At 40.5% G+C, this 25,018-nt stretch overlaps 1 protein-coding gene and 1 long non-coding RNA gene across 3 annotated transcripts in view; both read left to right on the top strand.

Annotated features, from left to right (window-relative positions):
• nrxn3a (neurexin 3a) overlaps positions 1-3,219 on the top strand; it is a 136,110-nt gene extending 132,891 nt beyond the window's left edge. For both annotated transcript variants that reach the window (XM_079369968.1, XM_079369969.1), the window contains one exon: positions 1,358-3,219. In XM_079369968.1, the coding sequence (XP_079226094.1) occupies positions 1,358-1,662 (305 nt within the window). In that variant the 3' untranslated portion in view covers positions 1,663-3,219. The remainder of the gene's footprint in view (positions 1-1,357) is intronic.
• Positions 3,220-19,054: 15,835 nt separating this feature from the next.
• LOC306840646 lies at positions 19,055-20,756 on the top strand. Its single transcript, XR_013781357.1, has 2 exons — positions 19,055-19,236; positions 19,796-20,756. It is a non-coding gene; the product is annotated as an uncharacterized lncRNA (long non-coding RNA).
• Positions 20,757-25,018: the final 4,262 nt, after the last annotated feature.

Raw genomic sequence — 25,018 nt, 5'->3', positions numbered from 1 at the left:
AACAACAAAATGAAGATCCAATGAAGACCTTTTTTTTAATCTTACCAAGAAACAGCGTGTTAAAGTCTAGAAAGAGGGGAAATAAAGAAGAAGAGAGAAACAAGGAATTGACGATTTTACTTTCTTCTGAAACAAATTCTTTTTACTCGCTTAATTTTTCTCTCTTGACTCCTACGTCTCGATTGTGAACACACAAGCAGCCATTGGGCTTCATTCATGAACTAAATAATTTGGCCTCCGACTTTTCACACAGTAAGTTTAAACTAGCCAAATCATTTGTGCAAATTAGATAAATCACGATGTGTAATTTTTCCCCCTTTAAGTTCAAGTTTGATGATCTGTTTATGTAAAATTAGTTGTGTGCTTTATAATTGTATTAAAATATGACTACACGTCTTCTAAGTTAAAAAAAAAAAATCACTCATTTGTCTATCAGAACTTCTTGATTCCACGTCTCCATTGACCTCGTTACTTTGGGCCTCTCTGAAACTTAACTCTACGATAAAGATCTCTGACTTCCCAAAGACCTCTGTACCTAAGGCATGTTTGTTCACCAGCTACTACGCTATGCAGCTAGCTTTTTTATTTAGTTATATTTATTTGTTTCTAAACTTTTTCTTGAAATAGTGGATGCCTGTTTGTCTGTTTTTTCGTTCCAATGAAGGAAGTTTAGTAACTTTTTGAAAGTCTCCCTGCTTTACTCTAACAACAACTCTGTCTGTTTCAAACCTCAGGAGCTGAGTTAGTCATCCCAATACTTGAGGATCCATTAGCGCACCCCTCTGTAGCTCCTCGTGCACCCTTCATTCCCACTCCCTCAACCCACCACCCACTCCTCACCATTATTGAGACCACCAAAGAGTCCCTGTCCAAGGCCACTGAGGTGGGGGTACCTTGCTTGTCGGACCGAGGCAGCGATGATTGTGATGATGATGGCTTGGTGATATCGGGGTATGGCTCTGGCGAAGCGTTCAAGTCTAACCTGCCCCCCCTACCGATGATGAAGATTTTTACACGACCTTCTCCTTGGTAACAGATAAGACCTTGTCCACGTCAGGCTTTGAAGGTGGCTACAAAGCTCATGCACCCAAGACTTTTAGACCAAACAAACCTTCAGTCTCCAGACGCGGTAGGACTACCACTACCGCCGTACCTCTAACCGCCGACCAGAGCCGCACCACCGCCACCTCTGCCTCCACCGCAACCCTCCACAATGCTGGCAAAATGAATAACCGCGAGCTAAAAAAACCCCAGCCCGACCTAGTGTTGCTTCCATTGCCCACATCCTTTGAGGTAGACAGCACCAAGCAGAGGGGCCCATTAATAACCTCCCCAATGTTCCGTAATATACCCACAGCACTCCCCACAGAGCCGGGCGTCAGGAGAGTCCCAGGGCCCTCGGAAGTGGTCCGTGAATCTAGCAGCACCACCGGGATGGTCATCGGAATAGTGGCGGCCGCTGCCCTGTGCATCCTCATCCTCCTGTATGCCATGTATAAGTACAGGAACAGGGATGAAGGCTCCTACCAGGTGGACGAAAGCAGGAACTACATAACCAACTCAGCCGTGCAGAGCAATGGCGCAGTCATGAAGGACAAACAGCAGAACTTGAAAGGCAGCAACAAGAAACAGAAAAATAAGGATAAGGAGTATTACGTGTGACTGTGAGACTTTCATGAAGAAAGCACTAAAGAGAACACTTATCACTTTCCTTGTGAGGAGCTATGACAAATGATGGTATTACGTGGAACTTGAATAATCCTATACTGTGCTGAGTAGTTGAACTGATGATATGTACTGTAATATAAAGCACACTTACTATTGTAAGCATAAAGACAAGGCTAAATAGCAACTTTAGAGACCTTACTCTTCTATCTGGTCAGAGACAATATCAGTATAGAAAATATTTCACAGCTACATCATCTCCTAAGTGACTTTTAGAACTATGTGATCCTTGGCATCAAACGAAAAAACTTTTTTGTAAAATTGTTAATTACAAAAGGCTCATAATCTTCTACATTTTCAGCATGTAAGCAACATGTAGTGCTTAACAAGAGGGGGTCAGGCACACCATCATTGTAAAACTAAAAAAAGGACTCTTGTTGTATCAGAATATGACACATTTTTATGGTTTATACATAATACAAGCGTGGTGTCTAACTTGGTTTTTTTTTGTTTTGTTTTTTTTTTGCTTAAAGCAAAACTGAAAAAAATGACAAAAAGAACAGCAAGTAAAGAAAACTATATCTGTGTATAAAATGATACCGAGTCAGCAAATCGCTGTGGGCTGATCTCACAGAATCTGTCCTCTCTGGAGTCTGAGTCACCACAACTATTGTCACCGTCGGAAGGACAGAGTGACTCACTTTGTGGAAACAAGTTGCCGTTTCTCTTGGTTAAAGAGTGACTGATTGTAAGATGCATGCCATCCTGATTCTGCAGTAAAGTACGGTACTGTAAAAGTCCAGTATGCATTGTTCAACTGGGACCATTTAATGCCAAACCGTTTGTCAGCATCAGATCAGAACTTAGCCCCCGTCTCTCTGGGTTGAACCCGCAAAAAAAGTTAACTATGGAAAAAACAAATCTCTTTAAGAAATGGTCTATTATTGATGCACAGCCAGTTGTGGTTTTATCTTTTTGCAAAACTGTATGTTGGTTCGTTGCCTCTCGTTCTCTTTTCTATGAAGGTGTCAGGAGGAGGACAAATGCAGTACTACAACACTGTTAACAAATGTGTACACGGAAATAAATCAAATGTTGAAAGTGTGAATTCTATCTGCTGTCACAGTCAACTGTGTCAAAAAAACAACAAATTTGTTTACATATTTTATTACATGCTAGCTGTTGTACTTTGTAGGTAGGAAATTGTACATATACCATGACAGTTGTAATTTTTAGTACCTCTATTGTACAGACTGAACATAATGGTTTATCAGCGTATTTCATGACAGAAATCTATTAACTGTTAATTTACATGGAGAAAAACTTTAATCAGAATGTGGAGAATCATATTGATATTTCATAAAGAATAAAGATGTATTGTTAGCCTAGAGATCTAACCAGAGATGTTTCTAAAGTTGCATGAATATTTAACTACTTGCAGTTGTCCAGCAAATACAAGGTGCCCTTCTTTCTGTATCATGGCTTTTGTGTTCTGGGTTACACAAGTGTCATTTATTTTTTTGAAAGAGAATAAAGTCAGAGTTATGACAAAGATATGAAGTCCAAGAGGCTACAGTGGATGGGAGTTCAGAGTTGAAAGAGACGTATATTATTTTTTAAGTGGCACTGGTCACCTCAAATCATGGTTTGTCACCGTTTGACCGTGAGAACATTTTTACGATATTTTGCTATTTGCGATATTTTTTTATGTTTTCATTAACTGCCATTGTCATTTAATCGTGCGGAGGTCTGCAGTCTTTTTCTTGTCTGAGATTCACATTTTTGTGTTATATAAATGTTACTTTTCATAACCATTTTTTTTTTTCAAATCATCTGTTTGATAACAAATAAAACATCTTTTTTTTTTTCCTCTGAAATGACGCTGTGCTCCTTGGATAAATGATATCATAAACTGCTCACACATTTCTCCGTCCTTCCACGATTTTGCAGACTGTTGTGGCCTAAAATGCCAGATTTTGCTTTTTATTTTTTATTTCTTATATATTTGCAATGTTTTGAAGCTATTTTTGGTGACATAACACACGTCTGCGGGGACAGACACCTTAATGAAAGCCATCCATTTGCTCAGTTTGTCTTCTGACATCAATTTAGGCCATTTCTTTTGGGTCAGGGTATCAAACTAAAGTGTCAAAGTTCACAGATGGAAACAGGAGCCCCATTGGCCAAATTAATCTTCAAGGTTACTTAAAACATAGAATACATTGAGTGGTTAAAGTTGCATGAAATTGCTACTTTGCGAATTCATTAAGGGATGGATTATTGAAACAAAAATTCAAGATGAAGCAGCTTTATAGCCCCAAAACACTCCCTGGTTAATAGTGAGAAGCTGAGTGTTGAAGCTCGTAAAACCTCAGTTTGGATTACGCTGTGTTAAATCCACGCATTGTTTTCATATTTGAAGTAAAGCCAATTTTGTAATCAGTGGTTTTGGTGGTGAGCCTTCTTCTCACTGCACTTTTCTAATGAGTTTGTATTCTCAATACCGTCTTAAGTTCCTGTTGTAAATAATGTTCCCATTTATAGTTACATAGACAATGAAGAAGAAGAGACACCCCTGGTCTGGTCTTGGTCTTGAAGCACTTCGTTCTCTGTCTTGGTCTCTGTTAGTGTAGTCTGGACTACAACGCAACTCCTACCCAAAAGTTTTCCTACCCCTGAATTCTGGCATAAAAAAAACTAAAAACAAAAGTGTAGTCCGCAAGTCAATGACTGACTTCACAATGATTAAGTTCATTTCTTATATATAATGCATAGTCTGTAGTCGATATGCATATAGCCTCATTGACTTCACTGATTAGTTTCTGACAAGGCGTCATTCAGTTACCATGATGGATATGTCACCTTCACCTAACGTTTGATCTATTCAGATACTGGAAAAAAACACGATTGGCCTAAAGGTACAAATGCCCACCTGCCAGACAACCAGACACCTTCTTCTAAAAATCATAGACTGTATAAAACATGACTGTATAGTCTAAGTGATGTCACTCATTGTATTCTAAGTTTTTTTTTTAGCCAATCAATGGGGGTTTGCCAAATTGAAATTTCCATTTCAAAGTAACTTCCGTTAGAGTTTGTATCAGGCAGAGAGGTGGAGCTGAAGTGGGACTTCAGTCTTTTGACAAACAGATACAAAGCACTGTAAGCCACTCCCCTTATAATGCATGACTCTTGTTGTTCATGAACCATGAAGACCATATTTGATTTTGAACCAGGCTGTAAACATGTTTATTTCACTGCTAAAAATGGGCATTTTGGAATACGACTGTACGTGACTTACAGGGCCTTTTGCAGCCAGCCTCAAGTGGACACTTTAGGAACTGCAGGTTTTTGCACTTCTGTATTGGGTTAACTTTTCAACACCAAAGATTGGTGTAATCTAAGGTTCATATCAGGGTGAAAGTGGGTCGAGTTTACTTTTTAAAATTTCCCAGCAATAGAAAGAAAAGGCAAGAAGCGTAAGAGATATCCATGGTTCCCTAACCAAGCAAGAAATAAATCTAAACCAAGAATAAAAACACAATCATTAAATACATTCTTATGACAGCTGCTTTTGTGGCCTGTGAGATTCTGAGATCAGGTGAGGATGTGAAATACAGTCCTTTTAATTTGAATGCACAGATGACGTGTGTTTCTTTTTCAGGTTGTCCCATTTGTTTTTGGCCCAACGCTGACACACTGCCAGCCAGGCCCATCGTCTCCAAAGTAGTTCTTATTACAGAGAACGCAACAGAAAAGGAAAAGCATGTTAACATAGGGGTGAAAATTGGAACACATCCCTCAAATATTATTTATTTAGATGCTCTCTTTTGGATTTAAAAAACAGAAAGTCAACGGTTTGCATCCACGTGACACCATTTACTGTGTGTCTGAATATTGTGGGCTTTACATGGGATGAGAACTAATTCTAGCCTTAAGGACAAGATGGTCCAATGGTGATAATATGGCCCGATGTTTTCCTTGATGTTACTTCCAAGCAAAGCTGGCTGTGTTCTCTGCTCCTGTGAACAGATGATTATTTCGCCCCCGTAGCTGGATGAAGTTAGCAGTATGCTCCTTGCTCCCTAAAATCAAAAGAGAAATGTTGAAGCAATGTAATGTTAAATTATGCTTCACTCCGTTTGGCTACTGGAGTCAAATCAAACCGTCTGAAAAAAAAACAGAGTTCACAACCCGTCGATGTGTTTTTAACTTGACAATCTGTGTGCGTAGCAAAATCTCAACTTAAGAAAAGAAAAAAAAAAGTAATGTTAACTCAACAAACGTTAGGTCAAGTTGCTAGTTAGCCTAAACATTATCTAACTTATCGCTAACCATACAGCATTAGCATCACAGCTCCCGCAACATCAGTGAGCAGGAATAAACAAAGATTAGGCTTTTGAGTCACCTTCCTTCTTAAACATGGGTATCATTAGCTATTTGAATGAAATAATAGCCAATATTTGCATTAAAAAGTGAAATTCAGATCAGCTGTGTCAGTCGAGCTTGAGGATGCCGGGGATTGTTTACGTGAATGTTGAATGTCCCGAGCACGCAATGCGTCTTGGAAAGGAATGGCTGCTAAGGATTCAACCGTTGAAGCTGTTAGAATATAGTGCTTTTACAGATTTTCAAGTACGATTAATAATGTGCCCATGGCAGTAATGTATTGATGGATGTATTAGGTAAGAGGGTACAAAGCTCCTGGGAGGCGCTAGATCATCCATCAGTAGCAAAAGTGTCTAAGATAGCCCAGGTAGGTTTTTGAAATGTAAACAAACTAACGTTTGAGTAATAAGCTAATTACTCTTGCTGTGACCTCTACAACCCCTAACCTCTATCTCTCCTTCTGTACTCTTCCAGTAGTTCTGTTGTTGTAAATCTTCTGTCTGAAGTTTTTCAGCCTTGTCTTCACTAAAGCTTTCTTTCAGTCACTTGCTGACTGCAAGGAAACAGCCCATTAAGGAAAATACCAAGTTATTTTATATATTAAAGTTAATAGTTAGGATAGTTAAAAATATAGATGGTTAAGTCGTCTTAACCACAACTAGTCTACTGCAGCATACATAATCCACAGTTAAATATATGTGCTTTTATATAGTGTGTTTACAGATTCATAGAGTGTGTGTACAGATTCTCAGGTATGATTTATAATGTGCTTATGGCAGTAATGTAATGATGGATGTATCAGGTGAGAGGATATAAAGCTCCTGGGAGGCGCTAGATGACCCAACACGAAGGAAATGTTCTGACATCCACAGTATGTAGGGTTTTGTGCTTAATTATAAAGTTTATTATATTATATATTATATTATTATGTGTGTGATTATGTACTGCAGGCCCTGCTAAACTGTTTTTTGACCAACTGCTGCCGAGACCGCTGCCACTACTGCCCTCCACGTCCACTGTGGAGCCGGTGTCACTTTGTCTTTGTTTATGTGGCCTGACTTGAGTTTTGCATATATTCTTCACCCTGCCCATGAAGGTCCTTAACATGCTGCAAGCAAAGCCTACCATTTTATCAAGTCTTTTTGGTGGTGTAAGTCAGGTATTAATGTAATGGACTTGACACTTTGGGCAACCTCCTTAACAATTCATTTTGTCAAGTTGTTTCAGCTCGGACACATAACTTTGTCAGTACTGTTTAAAACCTGCTGTTACGGCCAGCATAGGCCGTAGCATAAAGCTCCTCTCTTCCTACTCACTCCCAAAGATAAACCACACCAAGAGTGAAGTTTACAATTCCCACTGTATTTTTATTTCAATACAAAACCAAAACCAAAACTTTCAGGGAGATTGCCGTAAAAATAATAACCAAAACATCAGTGTTGACAACTTTATAAACTACCTTACCTGACTCAAAGAAAATGAAAGAAATTACATGTATCTGGCCTAACTTCCTGGAAAAGAAAAAGGAGAAAAATATACACAAAAGAAAGAGGTCCCCGACAAAAAAATTGAGAACTGCCTCATGACACAAACGATAATCTTTTTTGAGAGTGAGCAAGAAGAAGGGGCGCTCCACTTTCAACACTTTTTCAGGTGTACCTCTATTTGTCCACCAATCCGCCGGAAACCTCCAGCCCTATGGGACACACAGAGACAGACGCACAACACAGAACACAATCACAACAACACGTTCAACCACAAAATGACCCTCAGTCATAACACCTGCGCAAAACCTTTGGTTATTGTGTCGCCCAGAATGGACTGAGTCCTTTCCTCAGACAAGACCATATTTTTCTCCTGAGATTCTCCAACACGGACTTTGACAGTAAGATAATGAACTCCAAAATGAGTTAGGTGGCATTGTCCGGATTTCCCCTTTTCATCAATTCCCACTGTTGACAAATGGCCCCCACTTGAATATCCACTGGTGCCTCCATTTCTTCCATTCAGTGTTGCCAGATCAGATTGACAGTTTCCAGCCCAATCACATCTTAGAAACCGCCCATTCCAATAAAATCCAGCCCAAACCACAAAGTTGCCAGACACCCGTGTGTAAACCTGCAATCTCATAACACACAAAAGAAAACACACCCAGAGCTTCACATCTCCATCAAATAACCACATATAAATGAGAGATAAATAGGTTTTTGCAAATTGCAACCAACAAGAGCAGAGTTAATCAACCATGGGTTCCACAAATAGCAAAATGAACCTCTGACGTCCGAGCGTAATAATAGTAGTAATAATGCCAAGTGCATGCAAAAAGGTGCACTTTTAAGCGGTGTAGGCTTAATATATTTTGTTATTTACATCACAGCACTACATGAAAAACATTTTAAAACAAACTAATGCACATACATAGTGTCTCTCCCTCCTTCCTCCCTTTTTTTTTTCCTCCTCTGCGCTTTCCACACCTGTGGTGCTGAAAGACGCACAACGACCTGACCGCAGCTGATTGAGACTCTGAAAACATAAAACCACGAACATTAGTTTATAATTAAAGGAGTAAATGGAGTTACCAAACTCAGTCCCAGTGCAAATAAGCTAAGGTGACATAAAAACAATCGTACCTTTACGCAGAATCAACGACTTTCCATTAACTTGAACAATACTGAGAACTTGAAGAACTATTTACAGTTTTTTCTTATTTCTGTGTTACAGTGCTTGTAACAGGCTTTAGATTGGTCTCCTGGGACAGGCGCGATTTAGATTTTTAGTTTAGGGTCGGTCTCCCATTCCTTCCTGTAAGATTTTTTTTATTTTCCCCACTTCGGCATGATGCTAACTTAGGTAGGCCACCCGCTTCAAATTCAGCACGGCTACAGTGCATTTCCTGTCTGCTGAACTGACATCACGGTTACGATGCCAAATGAATTGATGCCAATTGGGGAAAAAAAACAGATGCCAATTGTATACAACTCACATCAATTATTTTTTCTAACCCTAACCCTATCTATTTATTAAAGAGAGAGACCCTTTTTCACAATATTAAAAACTCGCCAAATGTGGACAAAAGCAGCCCAAATTTTAATCACCAGCCCAATGTATTTTTTCCCCACCTGATGTAAACAAAATGGCCCAATTGGGAAGAAAACCGCCCATTCTGGCAACACTGCTTCCTTCTATGTCCAGATCTATTCATTGTGATAACTGTATTGCTGTGTTTCTGTGGTCTCTTAAAATCAAATCCAAAATATTACCTGGTTAATTTTTGTACATCATTCTGTAGAGAATTATTTCCATCCTGAGGTAACTCCAAGAGGTCAGGCGCAGGAGACTAGCACCTGAAGCTTTTTAATCTAGCACTGCGACCCGAAGGTCATTCTTCTACTAGTGTGATTTTTTTTAATGAAGAAATAGAGGAAAATTATAAATGAGCTGACGAAAGAGAAGTCTTGGGTGTGTGTGTGTGTGTGTGTGTGTGTGTGTGTGCGCACTGCGCCGTGAATTATTAGTGTGTAAAGGCCTGTGTGAAATGTTCTTGTATTAGTGTAACTGATAAAATAGAAGTAGTATTAAATAAATTGTAGTAGAAGATTGATTAAAGGAAAAAGAGAAGACAAAATCTCCTGCTAAAAGTTTAAAAATGAACCATGAATTTGCAGTCAGGAGGAGAAGTTAGTTTTTAACTGCCAAAAGATTGATTTTGTATTTTGGCTGTTGATTAGAAGAATACTGCTCTACCTTGTGAGTGCCTCTGTGCACTGGGTTGATCTGCACCTTAAAGGAGGGCTTAAACAGGATGTTCACTAACTGAGAGCCAGAATGTACAGGAAGTAGCTAAATTTAAAAGGTGGAGTGAGAGGAGGTGCTTTAAAGAGTCTGTAAGAGGAAAACACAGCTTTGTAAACGCCATGCTTTTTCAAAAGGGGAAGGAAGAACACGTCCTCATGTATCATTGCTCAAAACTTGACAAAGTAGAGATAGGAAAACCAGAGCGTACAAAACATGTTGCAGATTTCTGACTACTTGCAGCAGCTTAATTATATTTCACACAGTATCTCCCGACAGGTCATATCCATCCTGACAAAAGACCCCACCCAACCAACAGCAGAAGTGGAGGAATGAAGCTGGCTGTGGCAGAACGCCACAAGGCTGGACTGAGCAAAATCACGGTGGAAGGGATCTTATAAAGGCTGGTTCACACGGCAGGATTTTAAAATTGTCGGCCGACTTCCCAAACTTTAGAGACCACACACATGGCGATAAATAATCGGAGGTTTTACAGTTTTGGTCGTGTGGTGTGCGGCCACACGGCAACATCAACACACCACACACGAAACGATTTCATTCGCCAACGTCCCCCGATCAGACGGGAAATCTCGCAAAACCTCTCGAGATCAAACGTGATTCCAGAGTCAACAAACGGACGAAGAGGATGTAACAGGGATCGTTTGTGCTGTGTTTTTATCTGAAAAAAAAACACAACACATTTTAAAAAGAGGCGTCGGTCACAGAGTGGAGACAACGGGAGCATGAGCTGTACTTGCTACATGATGATATGGAGGTGAGTAGTTGTTGTTTTGCTACCGGTGTTTCCTCGCTTTCTGATTGGCTACGCGTCACAGTCAACAGGCTCGTGCTCGTTTTCTCCTCGGAGGGGGAAACACCACACATGATGAGAGATCGGGCCAAAACAATCCAACATGTTGAATATCCCCGATTTGAGATCGGAGCGGTCCCGACATTCTTCCCACCAGACGAGAACGGTCTGAACACACCACACACGGCAGGATGATCTTATAAGATTATCTTATGATGATCGGAGCGTCCTTAAGATTATCGGAAGGGGAGAATCGAAGCCAAAATCGTCGTAATTATCCTGCCATGTGAACCAGATTTAAGAGACTGAAAAAATGTGTGAATGAATTGAGTGTTGTTTCTATTTGTTTGTCAAACCCTCCCATGTGTCATTGTCTAAACAAGAGAATGGAACACATATTGTAGGTTTTCAGCCCTCTCATTTATGCTCAGAGACAACTAATGTTACATATGAATGAAATGGTCGATTGGAAGCCTGTGCAGATTTATTCTGGCAGTGTTCTCTTTATTCCCTCAGGCAAACCCTCCCCACCAGTTAGACTGGTGTTTGTTCCCTGGTGACCCTGGTCCTGCCTGTTACTATGCTGGGAACCCACACCAACGGCTCCCTCTTACACCCACCATCCTCCCAAGCTGGTAGCAGACGTAAGAGATCAGCGGTTCCAGTCTCCAAGGAATTCACAAATATTTTGACCTCACTAAAGGCCCCACCTACATATAAGAACAAATGTTCTAATCAAATAGCAGAAGGCTTTGAATCCCTTTGTCTGTACATCACACCCAATAAAAATGTAGACAGAATAAATGATGTTCATTATAATGTCCAACTCCTCAATAATCTCGCTTGTGATACCGTTGTTGGTCTTTCAGAGCAATTGGCAGCGGCTTCACCGATGACCTTGCAAAATAGGATGGGGCTTGACGTGCTGTTGGCCAAAGAAGGGAGTGTTTGCAGCATGTTTGGAGCTTCCTGCTGTACTTTCATTCCTAACAACACTGCCTCAGATGGCTCTGTAACCAAAGCCCTTACTTCGTTCCCTCTCCAGCACCCTGGCTGGCTGAGCATTGAGGTGTTTATGATCCCATTAATAATTGGTTAGATACTGATTTTGGTAAATGGAAAGCATATTTCCTGTATTGGCATCTCTCTCATTACAGTTGTGGCCCTGCTGGCGTTCTGTTGCTGTATCCCTTGTGCTCGCTGAGAAATTCTCAGCTGAGTGGCTCTTTATATTACCTTTGATCAATCTGCAATAAACCAGATTTGGACTTATTCTCATTCTCGATCTTCCTTTCAGATTAGACGACACAGCCTAAAGATCTTTCAAAACCTTTACAAAATATATACCTATATTCACTGACTGAATTCAATGGGTTAAAAACAAGAATTGCAAACAATTACTGGCTAAACAATCATATCACACATACTGATCAGCCATCTAATTCAGATATTACGTTTAAGGCCAGAGAAGGTTTGTACTTAAAAAAACTATACGCTGGTGCACAGGAAGAAAGTTTGTCTTTTTTATTTTCTACACAAATTGTACATGAATGAAAATGAATCGGCCAATTATATTGATTTTTTATTGATTTTTTTTTTTTAATTGTGGGAATGGGAGGATAACCTGGAGCTATCCCAGAGTAAATATTGTGACGGTACAACAATTTAAACTAGTGGGCTTGTTCTTGAGATTTTGTCAAGCTGCTGATCACTGTGCAGAGGCCAGTGAGGCAGACAGGGTATGGATGTGCAGCAGGACTTGAATATTGCATTTAACTTGGATGAAAAAAAGAGAATCCAGAGATTAGTTCCTCCGTGCTAAATGCATATTTCCAATTTCATCTTCCTGTTTTTTGGGTTTTTTTTAAAAATCTGACCACAGTCGTGTGGGCGGGAGGAAAAACCGGAGCTATCCCGGAGTAAACCTCATGACGATTCAACATTTACACAAAAGGGCTCTTCTGAACTCACACCAAAGAAATGTCAATATTTTTTTTCGAAGAACGATCTAACCCTCTCTGTGACAGAGCAGCAGAATCTGCAGAATGCGTTGGGCCTCTTCTGCTTCATCAGGTGAGTTTTCACAGATTCTGAAATGTTATTTTCAATACCTGGAGACCCCAGCTTCATGAAAAGTAGCACCGTTTGTTTACCACCCATCTTCTGGTGTAGGTCTTTGAAAATAGCCTTGTGTAGGCTTGTGACCGTTTCTTTGGTTACTAGAAAATCTAGATCTTTGACATCTTCCCATATTTTCCTAAACAAGCTTTCGATGATAGTATTTGGTGATACCAAGCTGTCCTTCACCTTTGCCTTTTGAAAAGCAAGGATAACTAACTGCTCCACAACTAGTCTGACAGCTAATCTTTTGCCATCTTCAAGTGCCGCAAGATTTTCTGCCACATCTGACACTGACACTGCGAAAGGTACACACTCAGTGACCTCCGGTAGCTGTGTTGATAACTCCACATCTGGTTCATCCTGCATGTTATCAAACATTAGCGAAGAAATGTTAGTGGAAGCCCCGGAAGCCTTTAGCCATGGTCTTGGTGTTACTGATCGTCTGTCTTCTCGAGGGGACGTCTCAGTGTCGCCTTTTGTTGTGTAATCCTGTGTGAAATAAGACTCTGGCTCAGTGGTAGAAGTTAGACTTGTGGAGGAAGTCTTTGTGTCACTTCCACTCTCTGTGAAAGACTCTGACTCTAAGTCCCATAAATTAATGTCTGTGATAATACCGCTGTCATTCTTTTCTGGAACATTTCTGGAGCATACTGTTACTACAGGTTCACCTTTGATTACCCAGGGCAACTTTTCTTGTCTTGAAGTATGTTTCCTACTGTCAATGCTGGTACTGGCCTTGTTTGGACGTCTGAAGCTAACTCTAGTTTCTAGAGGTATATCTTTGATGATCCCGGGCAATGTTTGGGCCCGTATAGTGGTTGTCCTGCTGTAAGTGCTGGTCCTGGCCTTGTCTGGAAATCTGGAGCTCTCTCTAGTTTCTAGAGGTTTAACTTTGATGATCCCAGGCAACTTTTTGTCCGATGAAGTGGGTGACCCACTGTCACTGCTGGTGCTGCCCTTATCCCACCATCGAACCTTCTTGGATGAAGAACATTCAACTTTGTCCTGTAGTCCTGTTTGTCCTGACGTTAGGTCATTGCTGGTGCTTTCCTTGTCTGGACATCTGGAACTCTCTCTAGTTTCTAGAGGTTTAACTTTGATGATCCCAGGCAACTTTTTGTCCGATGAAGTGGGTGACCCACTGTCACTGCTGGTGCTGTCATCATCCCACCATCGAACCTTCTTGGATGAAGAACATTCAACTTTGTCCTGTAGTCCTGTTTGTCCTGACGTTAGGTCATTGCTGGTGCTTTCCTTGTCTGGACATCTGGAACTCTCTCTAGTTTCTAGAGGTTTAACTTTGATGATCCCAGGCAACTTTTTGTCCGATGAAGTGGGTGTCCCACTGTCACTGTTGGTACTGTCCTTATCCAGACATTTGGGCTTTTTCTTAGTTTTAGAACTTTCAACTTTGTCTATCCAAGACAACTTTGACTCCGTTGAAGTGGACCTCCTATCTATACGACTGGCTATCAGAGGCTCAGCTGCCAAAAGTTCACTCTCAGTTTCTTTTGGTAACTGGGATGACATAACGTCTACGTCTGCTATACAGCACATCACCCTGTCACTATATTTGCAAGCCTGAAACCTCTGCCACCATCTCATCATTCCAAAGAAACTCCACACTTTGCTAAGTATATCATTATAGATGATGGGAGGTGGCTGGGAAGATGCATAGTTGTTATTTTCTTTTTCTTGAAATATCTCTGATACCTTATTCCTGTGTGTGATGTAGTCGAAGAGGAGGTCACTCAGTTCTATTGAAAATAATTGGACGTCATCTTTTGTCATATCATTTCTTTCATCGACCAAATGTAACTCTTTGTCATCCTTTTCCACAAACAAAGAGTCAACAGTGGTAGACAATAAAAACATAGACGCTCTGCTTTCCTCCTTGTAGACAGGGCAACATTTCATTTTCAGCTGTGCCAAAATACGCTGTATCGATATTCTGGCAAAGCTCTTTAAAAAAAATGTTTTAATCTTCTCCCCGACCCTCTTCAAAATGTCTTTGTTAGTTATCTTTTTGGATGTTGAGCAAGATGCACTCATTTCTTTTTCAAACACCTGAGTGATGTGCTCTGCAATACTTTGAATATCCTGACTGCTGTCACTTTGGAGAATCTCTAACTCGCTGCTTTTCAACAGACCTGAAATAGGTGTTGTGAGATTACTTAACTCCTTACTTATAATTTCTTGAATCTCTTGTGTTGTTGAACTGGAGTGCAATTCTCTTGAGACCTCTGAACCTTTTGGAGAGTTGGAGGTTTTTGACTTGAATGACATGGATTTAGACTGACTGCTGTTCGTGTTTTCAGTCACCTCCAACTGTTGTCTGTCATCTGTCCCTTGTTTGAAGATATTCTTCCAGATTGATTCTGATCCTGGTTTGCATACACGGTGGATCTTATCCAGAAATGCTTTTAACACATTTGAAGTATGAGTAACCATAACATGGAGCTGCTCAGGTGGGGTGATGCGAGGATTAATTTCTGGTTTGTCAATGCTCGCACTAGCGATGATCGCAGAGTTCGCACTTCTTGTAACCTCTTTCACTATCGAACTTCTCAAGCTTCTTGAACTGGTACAATCAGCTACGTCACCGACCAAAAACACTGTAGCAAAGCCTTGTGTAACTGAGTCACCAAGCTTGGCCTCAACATGCTCCTCGGATATGGTATCGTTTATGCTCTTAACATTTTTCACTATGTTATTTGTTACCAATGTAATGATGCCCATCAGCAGTTCTGCCACCAAAACTTTTGTGGTGTCATCAGGAGTGCTATTTTTTAGCATTTGCCATTGATCAGGTGTGATCCTATCATAAAAGGATTCAATTATTGGGAGTGTATGACACACAGCAATGTCCTGCAAATCTAAACTGTACTTTGAAGGCATGTTGTTAGTATTATTATGGTATTCCACGCAAGTTTAAATTTTTAAACGTCAGTCGGTCTGTTTCCCTGTACTGGTCCGTTTGTGTCACACTTGCAGAAATGACTGAAGACTGAATATTTTCTGTCTTGCCTAAGCTCAGCTCAGATGTGTGTCATAGATCAAAGGACAATAAGCCCCACCCCTAAGCAGTCTGTAAACATGTTGCTAGAAATCATAAGCCCCGCCCCAAACACATACTGATACTGATACGTGATGTCATAAATGATTTTTCATTCTTTCAAATGTTCATGAGTGTTCTGTGAGGAGAATGTTTTGGATGTGATGATACGATTTGACTTGTTCCATTAGAATACTCATGTTGCCTGCTGCCCCTTAAACAGAACAAAGTTAATGTAGCTTAGCAACTGTTGCTAGGCACTGACAGAACACTGCCTTTTCTAAAGAGAGTCCCAGGCATTGACATATAAACTCGACACCACAGAACCTGCGTCCGCCCACCACTTATTTGTTACATATTTATCTATTATATTGCATGTTTAATTATTGTTGCATATTAACCTATCACATTACATATTTATTTGTTACATATGATCCTATTACATTTCATATTTATGTATTCTTTCATATTTGCCTATTATATTACATATTTAATTATTGTTACATACTAACCTACCACATTACATATTTACTGTTACATTATATAGCATACTTGTTTATTCTTACATGTTATATCACCATTTACCAAATTACTGTACTGTTAACGATATTTTTTTTAGACCAATGCACCTCTCCTTTTTTGCTCTGAACTTGCAGCACAGACTCTGGATTGTGTTCTCAAACATTTCAAGGACATTTTATCAGAAACACACAAACATCACGCTACTACATTTCATGGACACAGAAACTAACACACGAATATCAAAAACTTCTGCTGACACAGCACACAAAGATTTCAGAGGAGGCACCTTACTGCAACTATATAGTTCTGTGACTTTTGATATTTGTGCTCTACTCTCTGCTTTTGGTAGCTGACCTGCGAGTCAGCGAGGTAGACCCCCAGCTGGGACAACACCCTAGGTATCTGCATTGTATTTCCTTGCTTTATTAAACTTTCTGGTTTGTTCAATTTGACTCCAAGTCTCTTCTCTTCCTTCTCTAAGAAAACCAACACAAACAAGGTGACTTAAAAAACCCACAACAATATTAACCAATACATATTTATTCTGACATATTAACCTATCACATTTCATATGTACTTATTATTACAAATATACCTATTATCATACATGAAAATCCCTCACCTTTCGGCGAAATTCGCCGTTTTGAAGGCAAAATAGGTGACCCATGTGAATCGTGTGATGTGGTTGTAAGGTGAAAGGCAGCCTGACCTACTTTGATGTCATGAGCAGCAATCAGTGAATTGCAAACATGCCCATCTGTGTGCCTTGGTTTCTAACATTTGTCCATCAGCGCACAAACACGGGACCACTATCTATGCCCACGAGTTGCGCGTTGCGGTCATTTATGAATGGATGGGAACTGCCTACTGCTGATTGGCTGCCAGCACGCACCTTGTAGTCGACGCGGCATTTGAACATTGCATTAAGAAGATGTGAGTTGGCTTACTGATTAGGTAAGTGGTTAATATCATGATGGTATTACTAAAAGAATTATAGGCCTATTTGTTGGAAGTGACAGAAAAGTGACACGGTCAAAAGGTATAGTTTTATTCATTTGAAATTGCGTCGGGGTTCTGAGTTGGCGTCAATTGCCTTGTCCTCCCACATCATGTAAGCTAGCCTAAATTTGACAACATGTTCAACTGTGTAGGCTACATAATGTACGGTAAAATCACACCCAAAAACCACTGATTAAAGTCAATACATCTTCTAATCTCTGCAGTTTATTTTCCGGATGTATGTTGGTACTGCTAGGAGGCTGAAGGTAGGCTAAATAATTGTGTGATTGCGCAAAAGCGTTAACTCGCCATTTCCCTGTCATGGTGGATGGTTGTGTTTGTATGTAGTGTTGGGCTACACTTCGGAAAATAAGTCACCGACTCAACGAGGTTGAACTAGAAGTGCCTTTCTGCTTATTATACAGCTACTGGTGGTCAATTTCAGTAGTCATTTAAGCCCTATGGAAAAAATTAACCGCAGAATGGGAGTGGGAGTCATCCATTCAAAAGAATGGAACATATCGCAGCATTTTACAGAGCTGTATAATAGGAGGATAGGGCACAACATAACGTTCAAGGAATATATAGAAGATGTCTGGCTAACTTAGAGTTAAGTTATGTTAACTACAATTTGCAGTGTTTTGCAGAATGAGTATTTTAGGAGAAAAGATGTAGAGATGGTTCAGAAAGTGGATGCTGGCATAAAGTGTAGCTGGAACTGGTCCTGGCTCAAGAAAAAAGGAACGATCGTGATAAAAGGACAAGAGGCTTTGGCTTTTCACCTTGCAGACGTATTCCCGAAGATAAATAAGCAGGGATTTGCAAGATGCACACTGTGTCAGAAAGAAAGAAATTATGCTAACAAGTAAGGCTGAACGATTTTAGGAAAAGATTGAATTGCAATTTTTCTGGCAAAAATTGCGATTTCGATTGTGATCACGATTTTCTTCAAATCAAGCTTGTGCAATGTTCTCAATGTACAGTAACATTTACAAACATAACAGGATACCAGTTAAAACGTTAAATGCCAGAACTCTAAATTTATAGAATGAAAAATAAAGTTAAGATTGATTTAGAACAGATTTATTTATTAAGAAGAAACACACAGGCGGTGTGATGTTCTTGTTTTTCTGGTCATAAGTGTTGACATATTTTGGGCCTCTGGGGTTGCCTTAGGTGACTTAATTCACAGAAGTTATGCAACAAGCGAAGCCAACAATATCTCCATGTTTTATTCTTGCCATACGGCCGAAACGTTTGCCTGTGAGCGTCATTTCATGTTCAGGTCTTGCATTGTTTCTTTTGAGTATGTTTAATAAGGTTACAACGTGAGATAACAGCAATTGATACATTCGCGATGCTAACCGCTAGCATTCCTATTCAAATTCTCATAGACGTTAGCATCAAGCTAGCGGACTTTTCGCTTGTTCAGCATATTGATGAGATTAATAACTTAAGTTTTGATGTCAGTTTATTTTTACAGTGCTTCCTTTATTGAAGACTGGACAAAGAAACTTCAGCTTCTTTATTGGAGGAAAACTGTTAGCTATCTGTCGAGCTGTGTCTCAGGCTAAAGAAGTCACGCACGCACACACACACACACACACACACACACACAGGGGCAGAATAGACGGCGCGTGTAAACCAGTGGGTGTGGACTGTAGCTGTTTCCGTTCTACGTTCGTGAAGCTTTTTTTACGGCCCTCATGGGCGCTGTCATCTTGGAAATTTGCAACCAGAGTCTGCGCAGTAGGGTCCGGTGGGAGGAGCCCTGGCAACACGCCCCGCCCACTTTGCGTACCGCTCTGATAGCTTACGCAGCCCAGCTACGCCAAGAACTTAAGAATCTTTACGGAGAGAAATTCATCTACCGACCATAAACGTGAGTACAAAACCACCATATATTTCATGTCAAATAACCAAACGTAGTTCATTCAGAAACTAAGAAAATCACACTTTTTATATTAATTATTGAATTTAAACGTTTTTTCGTGTCCTGTATGTCTTTTTTATTGCTACTGGATGCCTTGAATTTCCCTCAGGATCTATCTATCTATTTATCTATCTATCTATCTATCTGTCTATCTGTCTATCTATATATCTTCTTTAACTGTGTGGGTTATTAAACCTTTTATTTTTGGCAAAAAACGAACTATTTTAGCTAAGTTAGCAACATAAGCTGTGTACAGATCTAACATATGCTGGTGAAAATATGTTATATGATTGAAAGTAGTGGTGCACATAGTACTAAAGTCATATCTGCTGTCAGTAGTTACTTCAGTTCTATGTACATTTACAGAGTATATGTGTTTCTGTGCATAACTGTGGAGTTGGTAAATGAATCTGTTTCATTAAGGTTTCTGTTTGTATGGACCTTTTCTCTGGTTCTTTTCCTTGTCTAAGATGTTTATCTCATTGTTTTTTTATCATCCTCATTTTAGACACAAGGATGAAGAAAGATGGCTAATACAGACACCCCTGCCAGCTCACCTGATGGTTTCCCTTACTTTGTTCTCCTCTCGGTGAACACCTTTGGACTGTGGAAGGAAGAGAGCATGCAAACTCCTCACAGAGAGACTCCTGTCAGACAGGGATTCAAACCAGTAACCTCCTCACTTTTATAAGTGAACCACCGTTCAGACTATGTGTTATAAATCAAATAAAGTATTTATTGATTTAAACCTTTTCTCTCCTGTTTTAAGCTGTAAAAACATAGAATGTCTCATGTTCTTGTAGGGCAATGACAGAAGTCACAGCTGGGAAACAAAGAGCTTTAAAAGTACTTCAACACTCGAGTGCTTAACATTTAATGCAGGTTAGTGTTAAAGACAGCATGCACATAAAGAGAGTAGAGTGGTATGATACAGACACGACTGAGAAGGCAATTACATTATTATATTTTATTCAATCACATGAAATGTAACACTAGTCTTGTAACTTTAACAAATACAGATTGTGCTTAAAATCATAGTGAACTTGAATTTCCCTCGGGATCAATAAAGTATCTATCTATCTATCTAGTGTGGTATTTTAAGATACTTTCTTTCACTTGATTGTTCAGTTAGATGGAGGTAGTATTTAAGGTTTTTGTGGGTTATACAGGTTTGAAAGAGGCAAATGAATGCACAGTATTTTAAAGTTAAAGCAGATTAATCTAAATATAACAAAAAGAAAATGTTGCTTATAAGAAAAACCTCGGTATTAAACAGCCTCTCTTTTCTTCCGTTCATCTTTTGAATGAATAGTCAAACATTGCTCAGGACGTGCGAGCTGCGTCCTCTGTGGCTCAGGCGCGACACTCGGGCCACTGTTTCACATCAGACCGCCGTCCAGTGTAAGATCAGACCAAACGCCCTGGTAAGAGAAGCAGTGGTCAGGTCCTCCAATCCTCCGAGGACGAGCTGGAAGAGAGAGAGACAGAGAGACAACATGAGAAAAAGGAAATCCTCAGTTTAATGTATAATATGTTGGTGAAAACAGGGAAATACCTATTAAAAGACATAAAATCTTCATTAATGATTATAGATGCAAAATAAAAAACATTAATATATAATTTTGGAAGAAACGTGATCTTTATGCCTTCTTTTATTGAGCCTGTATGTCTCCTAACCACCATCACAAGCAGCCTGTTTTGTAGTCTGTGTCAGGTTTTGTGAAGTTATAACACAATTTATTAATAAGCGTTATTAAATGTACAACATGATCAACATGTGATTATTGGATTGGTAATGTGTGTGTAAACTCATGCTGAATATTTGGCAGGCTTAAGCAGCGTGATGCTCGGTTAATATTATATTACACCACCGCTGATTGTTTGTGCTCATGTGTCTGTCAGTCTCTTAAATCAGACAGAAGTTAAATCAGATCTTACTTTAGTTTTATCCTGATATCTAGAGAAATATTCTACCTCATTATACAGTATTATAAATATCAGGCTGCATGGTGACATGTTAATCTCTGTATAACACACTCTTTACACAGACTGTAAACATGTACACATCAGTAATTATACAGGCCAGATTTATAGTATTTAGCTTTGTTTTTGTCCTTGATACTTTTTTAAAAACCTTACCAGACCTATTTATTATTTACTGAAACATAACTGTACAGTCAATGAACGGCATCTATGAGCTGATTTTAATTACCATGTTTTGGTTTTAAATACAATTCCACTCACAAAAATAATATTTCAATCAGGAGAGACTTAATTAAGAATGAACAATTATTTATTACAATGAAATGTGCAACAATTGTAGAATGAAATGTGCAAAGTCTTTTGGGGGCTAGACTCCGTCATGACGACTTCATGAGCTCCGAGGGGTGGTGAGGCCGACGCGGGATAGGATGCCCCCCTGACACTGGTGGTGGTGAAAAGGATGGAGGCTGAGAAGAGGAGTGGGTTTCAGCCGGGGCCTGGACTCTGCTGAGCTGGAAGGAGGTGACTGGGGTGGAGGAGGGTTGCGGCGTATGCCTGCAGCTACAGGATGACTGGAAGAGAGAGAGTTTTTAAACTATTGACAGCAAGCCATTGATTGGTAGAGAAAGTTCGTGGCAGAGTCTGGTTGGTTAATTCCAGGATGATACACGCCCATGATCACCTGCTTGCCAGAGAGAGATACAGGTGGTAGTAGGGGGTGTGGTTTAAGAATTAATGAAGAGGTGAATGAATGAAAGAATAACACCAGTCTTCCTGTCTGAACTTACGCTGAGCTCCATTTCAATCAGGAGAGACTTAATTAAGAATGAACAATTATTTATTACAATGAAATGTGCAACAATTGTAGAATGAAATGTGCAAAGTTTTTTGGGGGCTAGACTCCGTCATGACGACTTCATGAGCTCCGAGGGGTAGTGAGGCCGACGCGGGATAGAATGCCCCCCAAAATAAAGTGAGAAAGACAAAGGTAGAATCATTATAGGTTTTACCTTATGGCTGCCTGGAGTCTGTGGGAAACATTTATGAGTTAGATGATGAACATTGATTAATTGTTAAATACGATCAGAGTATTCACCCTGTGTAGTTATTGTATGGTGACTTACCTGATCATGCGCCAGTCTAGGTTCTCACCTGACGTGGCTTTGCATGACCCTTTTAAGCTGCCCTATAGTCGTGTGGCACGCATGTTGGGCTCGCCGGCCGCAGACAAGTAGCCCGGCACGACTACTGTACCTGACCTATAGCCATCTGGCCCGGCGTGTAATGGATCTGACAGACCCGACACGTGGCCAGCATGACTGCTAATCTGCCCTGTAATCGTGTGACCTGCATGTAGGGTTCAGCGACCGCTGACATGTTGTCCGGCACGAAAACGAGGACTGACCAGCCGCCAACCGACCTGCGCATCTAGGTCCGTTTGACCGACACGTGGCCTAGAAGACTGCTAGCCGCCCTTAGTCATGTGGCCCGGCACGTAGGGTTCGGCGACCGCTGACGTGTGGCCCGGCATGACTCTTAAGCCTACCCTGTAGCCATCTGGCCCGGCGTATCCGGGGTCTGCCGAGACCCGATACGTGGCCAGCATGACTACTAAGCTGCCCTGTGGTCATGTGGCCCGGCATGTTAGGTTCGGGACCGCAGACATGTGGCCTGGCATGACTCTCTAATGGTCTGACATAGTAGCCATCTGGCCCGGCGTGTATTGGATCTGTTAGACCCGACACGTGGCCAGCATAACTGTGAGAAGAATGAAGACTGTAAACGTGACGCCCGTGATTTAGAAGGAAGTTAGACTTAACCTTATAAAACATCATGAAATACACCACCACCAGTTATATGTTTTCTTACCATTTGATAGCGCTTTAGTCATCTTTGGCTTACCGAACCGCCAGATATCTGGACGAATATAGGACTGGAAGTCAGGGGAAGATCATCATCCGAGTTGTCGAGGAGAAAAGAACACCTGGATTGACTGCTGATGTGGAGCAGACTATTCTAATGGAATTAGCTGAATAGCCATGAACTTAACTTAGTGCAATGTGATTCAATCAGCCAGCGCAAGCAAGCTAACCAGAGCTTCATGAGCGAGGCAGCATACTCAGAAATTCTTTTAGGTGCTACCATGGCAACATGCGTGGAAAAATAGCTGTAGATGTTAAAGTCATGAGGAAGTGATTATGAAACATTTGTAATCGTTGATGTAGAATAAAGAAATACAAGATGCATAAAAATAGGAGTCGAATCTTGATGCTCAGGAACCTGTGATGACAAGGTTGAGATGCTGCAAAAAGCAAACCATGTTAGCATTATTAGCAGCATCCTTGGTACACATGTAACTGCTGACGAAGTTTGCAGGTCCAGGAAGGTCTGAACGAATTGAAGACCAAGATATGGAATTTCAGTTTTATGATGGATGATTAGGATTGTATTGGACATGACTTATAGCAATGAATGACCGTCCTGCTGCCATGATGACTGAGTTTTCGTTGCTGTTGCGATTGAACGATTAGGATGCATTGTACAACTGAATAGTTGTAACCTGATTTATGACAAAACAGACGAGTTCGTCAACAAGCGTTTACTTGGATTAATAACAGTTTACAAATCTGCAGTCCATGCTGAAGCTGAGACAGATTTGACTGAGACAGAATTTTCATAATGTGCAGACCCACCGAGTCATCCGATTTGTGTTCTAACCTAAATGTAAATGGCCTGTAGACAATCATGCCGATGCAGAGAGTAGTTCCCCCCAAAACCTAGAGGGATGCACTGAAATAAGATGAAAGTTTAGCATTGACTTTATGAGTAGACAGCCCGCTGGAATTGATGTTAGAGAGACGCGATTGTAATGCGACCCGCTGAATGAGGTCAAATTACCATGACTAGTATGAAGGGGCTAAAGTACCTTTTTGCTTAAATAGTAAGTTAGTGATTTCTGATTTACTTCGGGATTACATATTCTTGCATGAGTTCATCGGTCTGCGGAAGTTGCTTCCGACCACGCGCCAAATAGTGTGCCTTAACTGGACGACCACCTACTGTTCGTACTTGCAACGCTTATAATTGTGATGCAGGTCGATTGAGCTGCTGGTTGGTATGTGTGGAGAAGCCAGAGCTGGGAGCCATGAGCAGAATCCTATATGGCTGGTTAGCCACACCTCATTGACTGACAATATAGTGAGAACTCCACGTGTGCTTTAATCTATGATTATCATCACCACCTAAATTAGGTTCAACACGCATGCTAAATCACTTATACTTTAGCAGTAGTAAACTACTCTGTGCGGACTCATTGCTGAATTAGAGAGAGCTCTCACAGGTTTATCTGCCAGCCGGACAACTGCCGGAGTGAAATGACATTCAATTATAACACAACTATTTTTGAATTACCGCAATATCTGGCCATTACCTGGTTTAAAGACTGAATTAGAACATTTTTAGAGTGCATATAGCAGAGATCGAGTATATCCTGTGTACTTGTCTCTCTTAGTCTTGCTGTCCTCCAAGAGAGCAACGCCTGAGTCCCGCTAACTCTGACGATGACTGAGCTGTAATTACAGGATCTACATTTGGTTTACGAGGGCTGCCCAGCCGCTAGTCCCTTTGTGCATGAAGTTGTTAAACTGCAGATTTATAGACAGAAAAACACTACGCTCGCCATTAAATTTGAATGTCTTGTAACATTTAAGATTATGGTAATGTACAGAATTATGCAAAGTGGGGCTAT

This window comes from Symphodus melops (assembly GCF_947650265.1).
Source record: "Symphodus melops genome assembly, chromosome: 19".
Lineage (NCBI taxonomy): Eukaryota > Metazoa > Chordata > Actinopteri > Labriformes > Labridae > Symphodus > Symphodus melops.
Note: the sequence above shows the minus strand (reverse complement) of the source record. Positions and strands in the feature narration are given on the sequence as shown.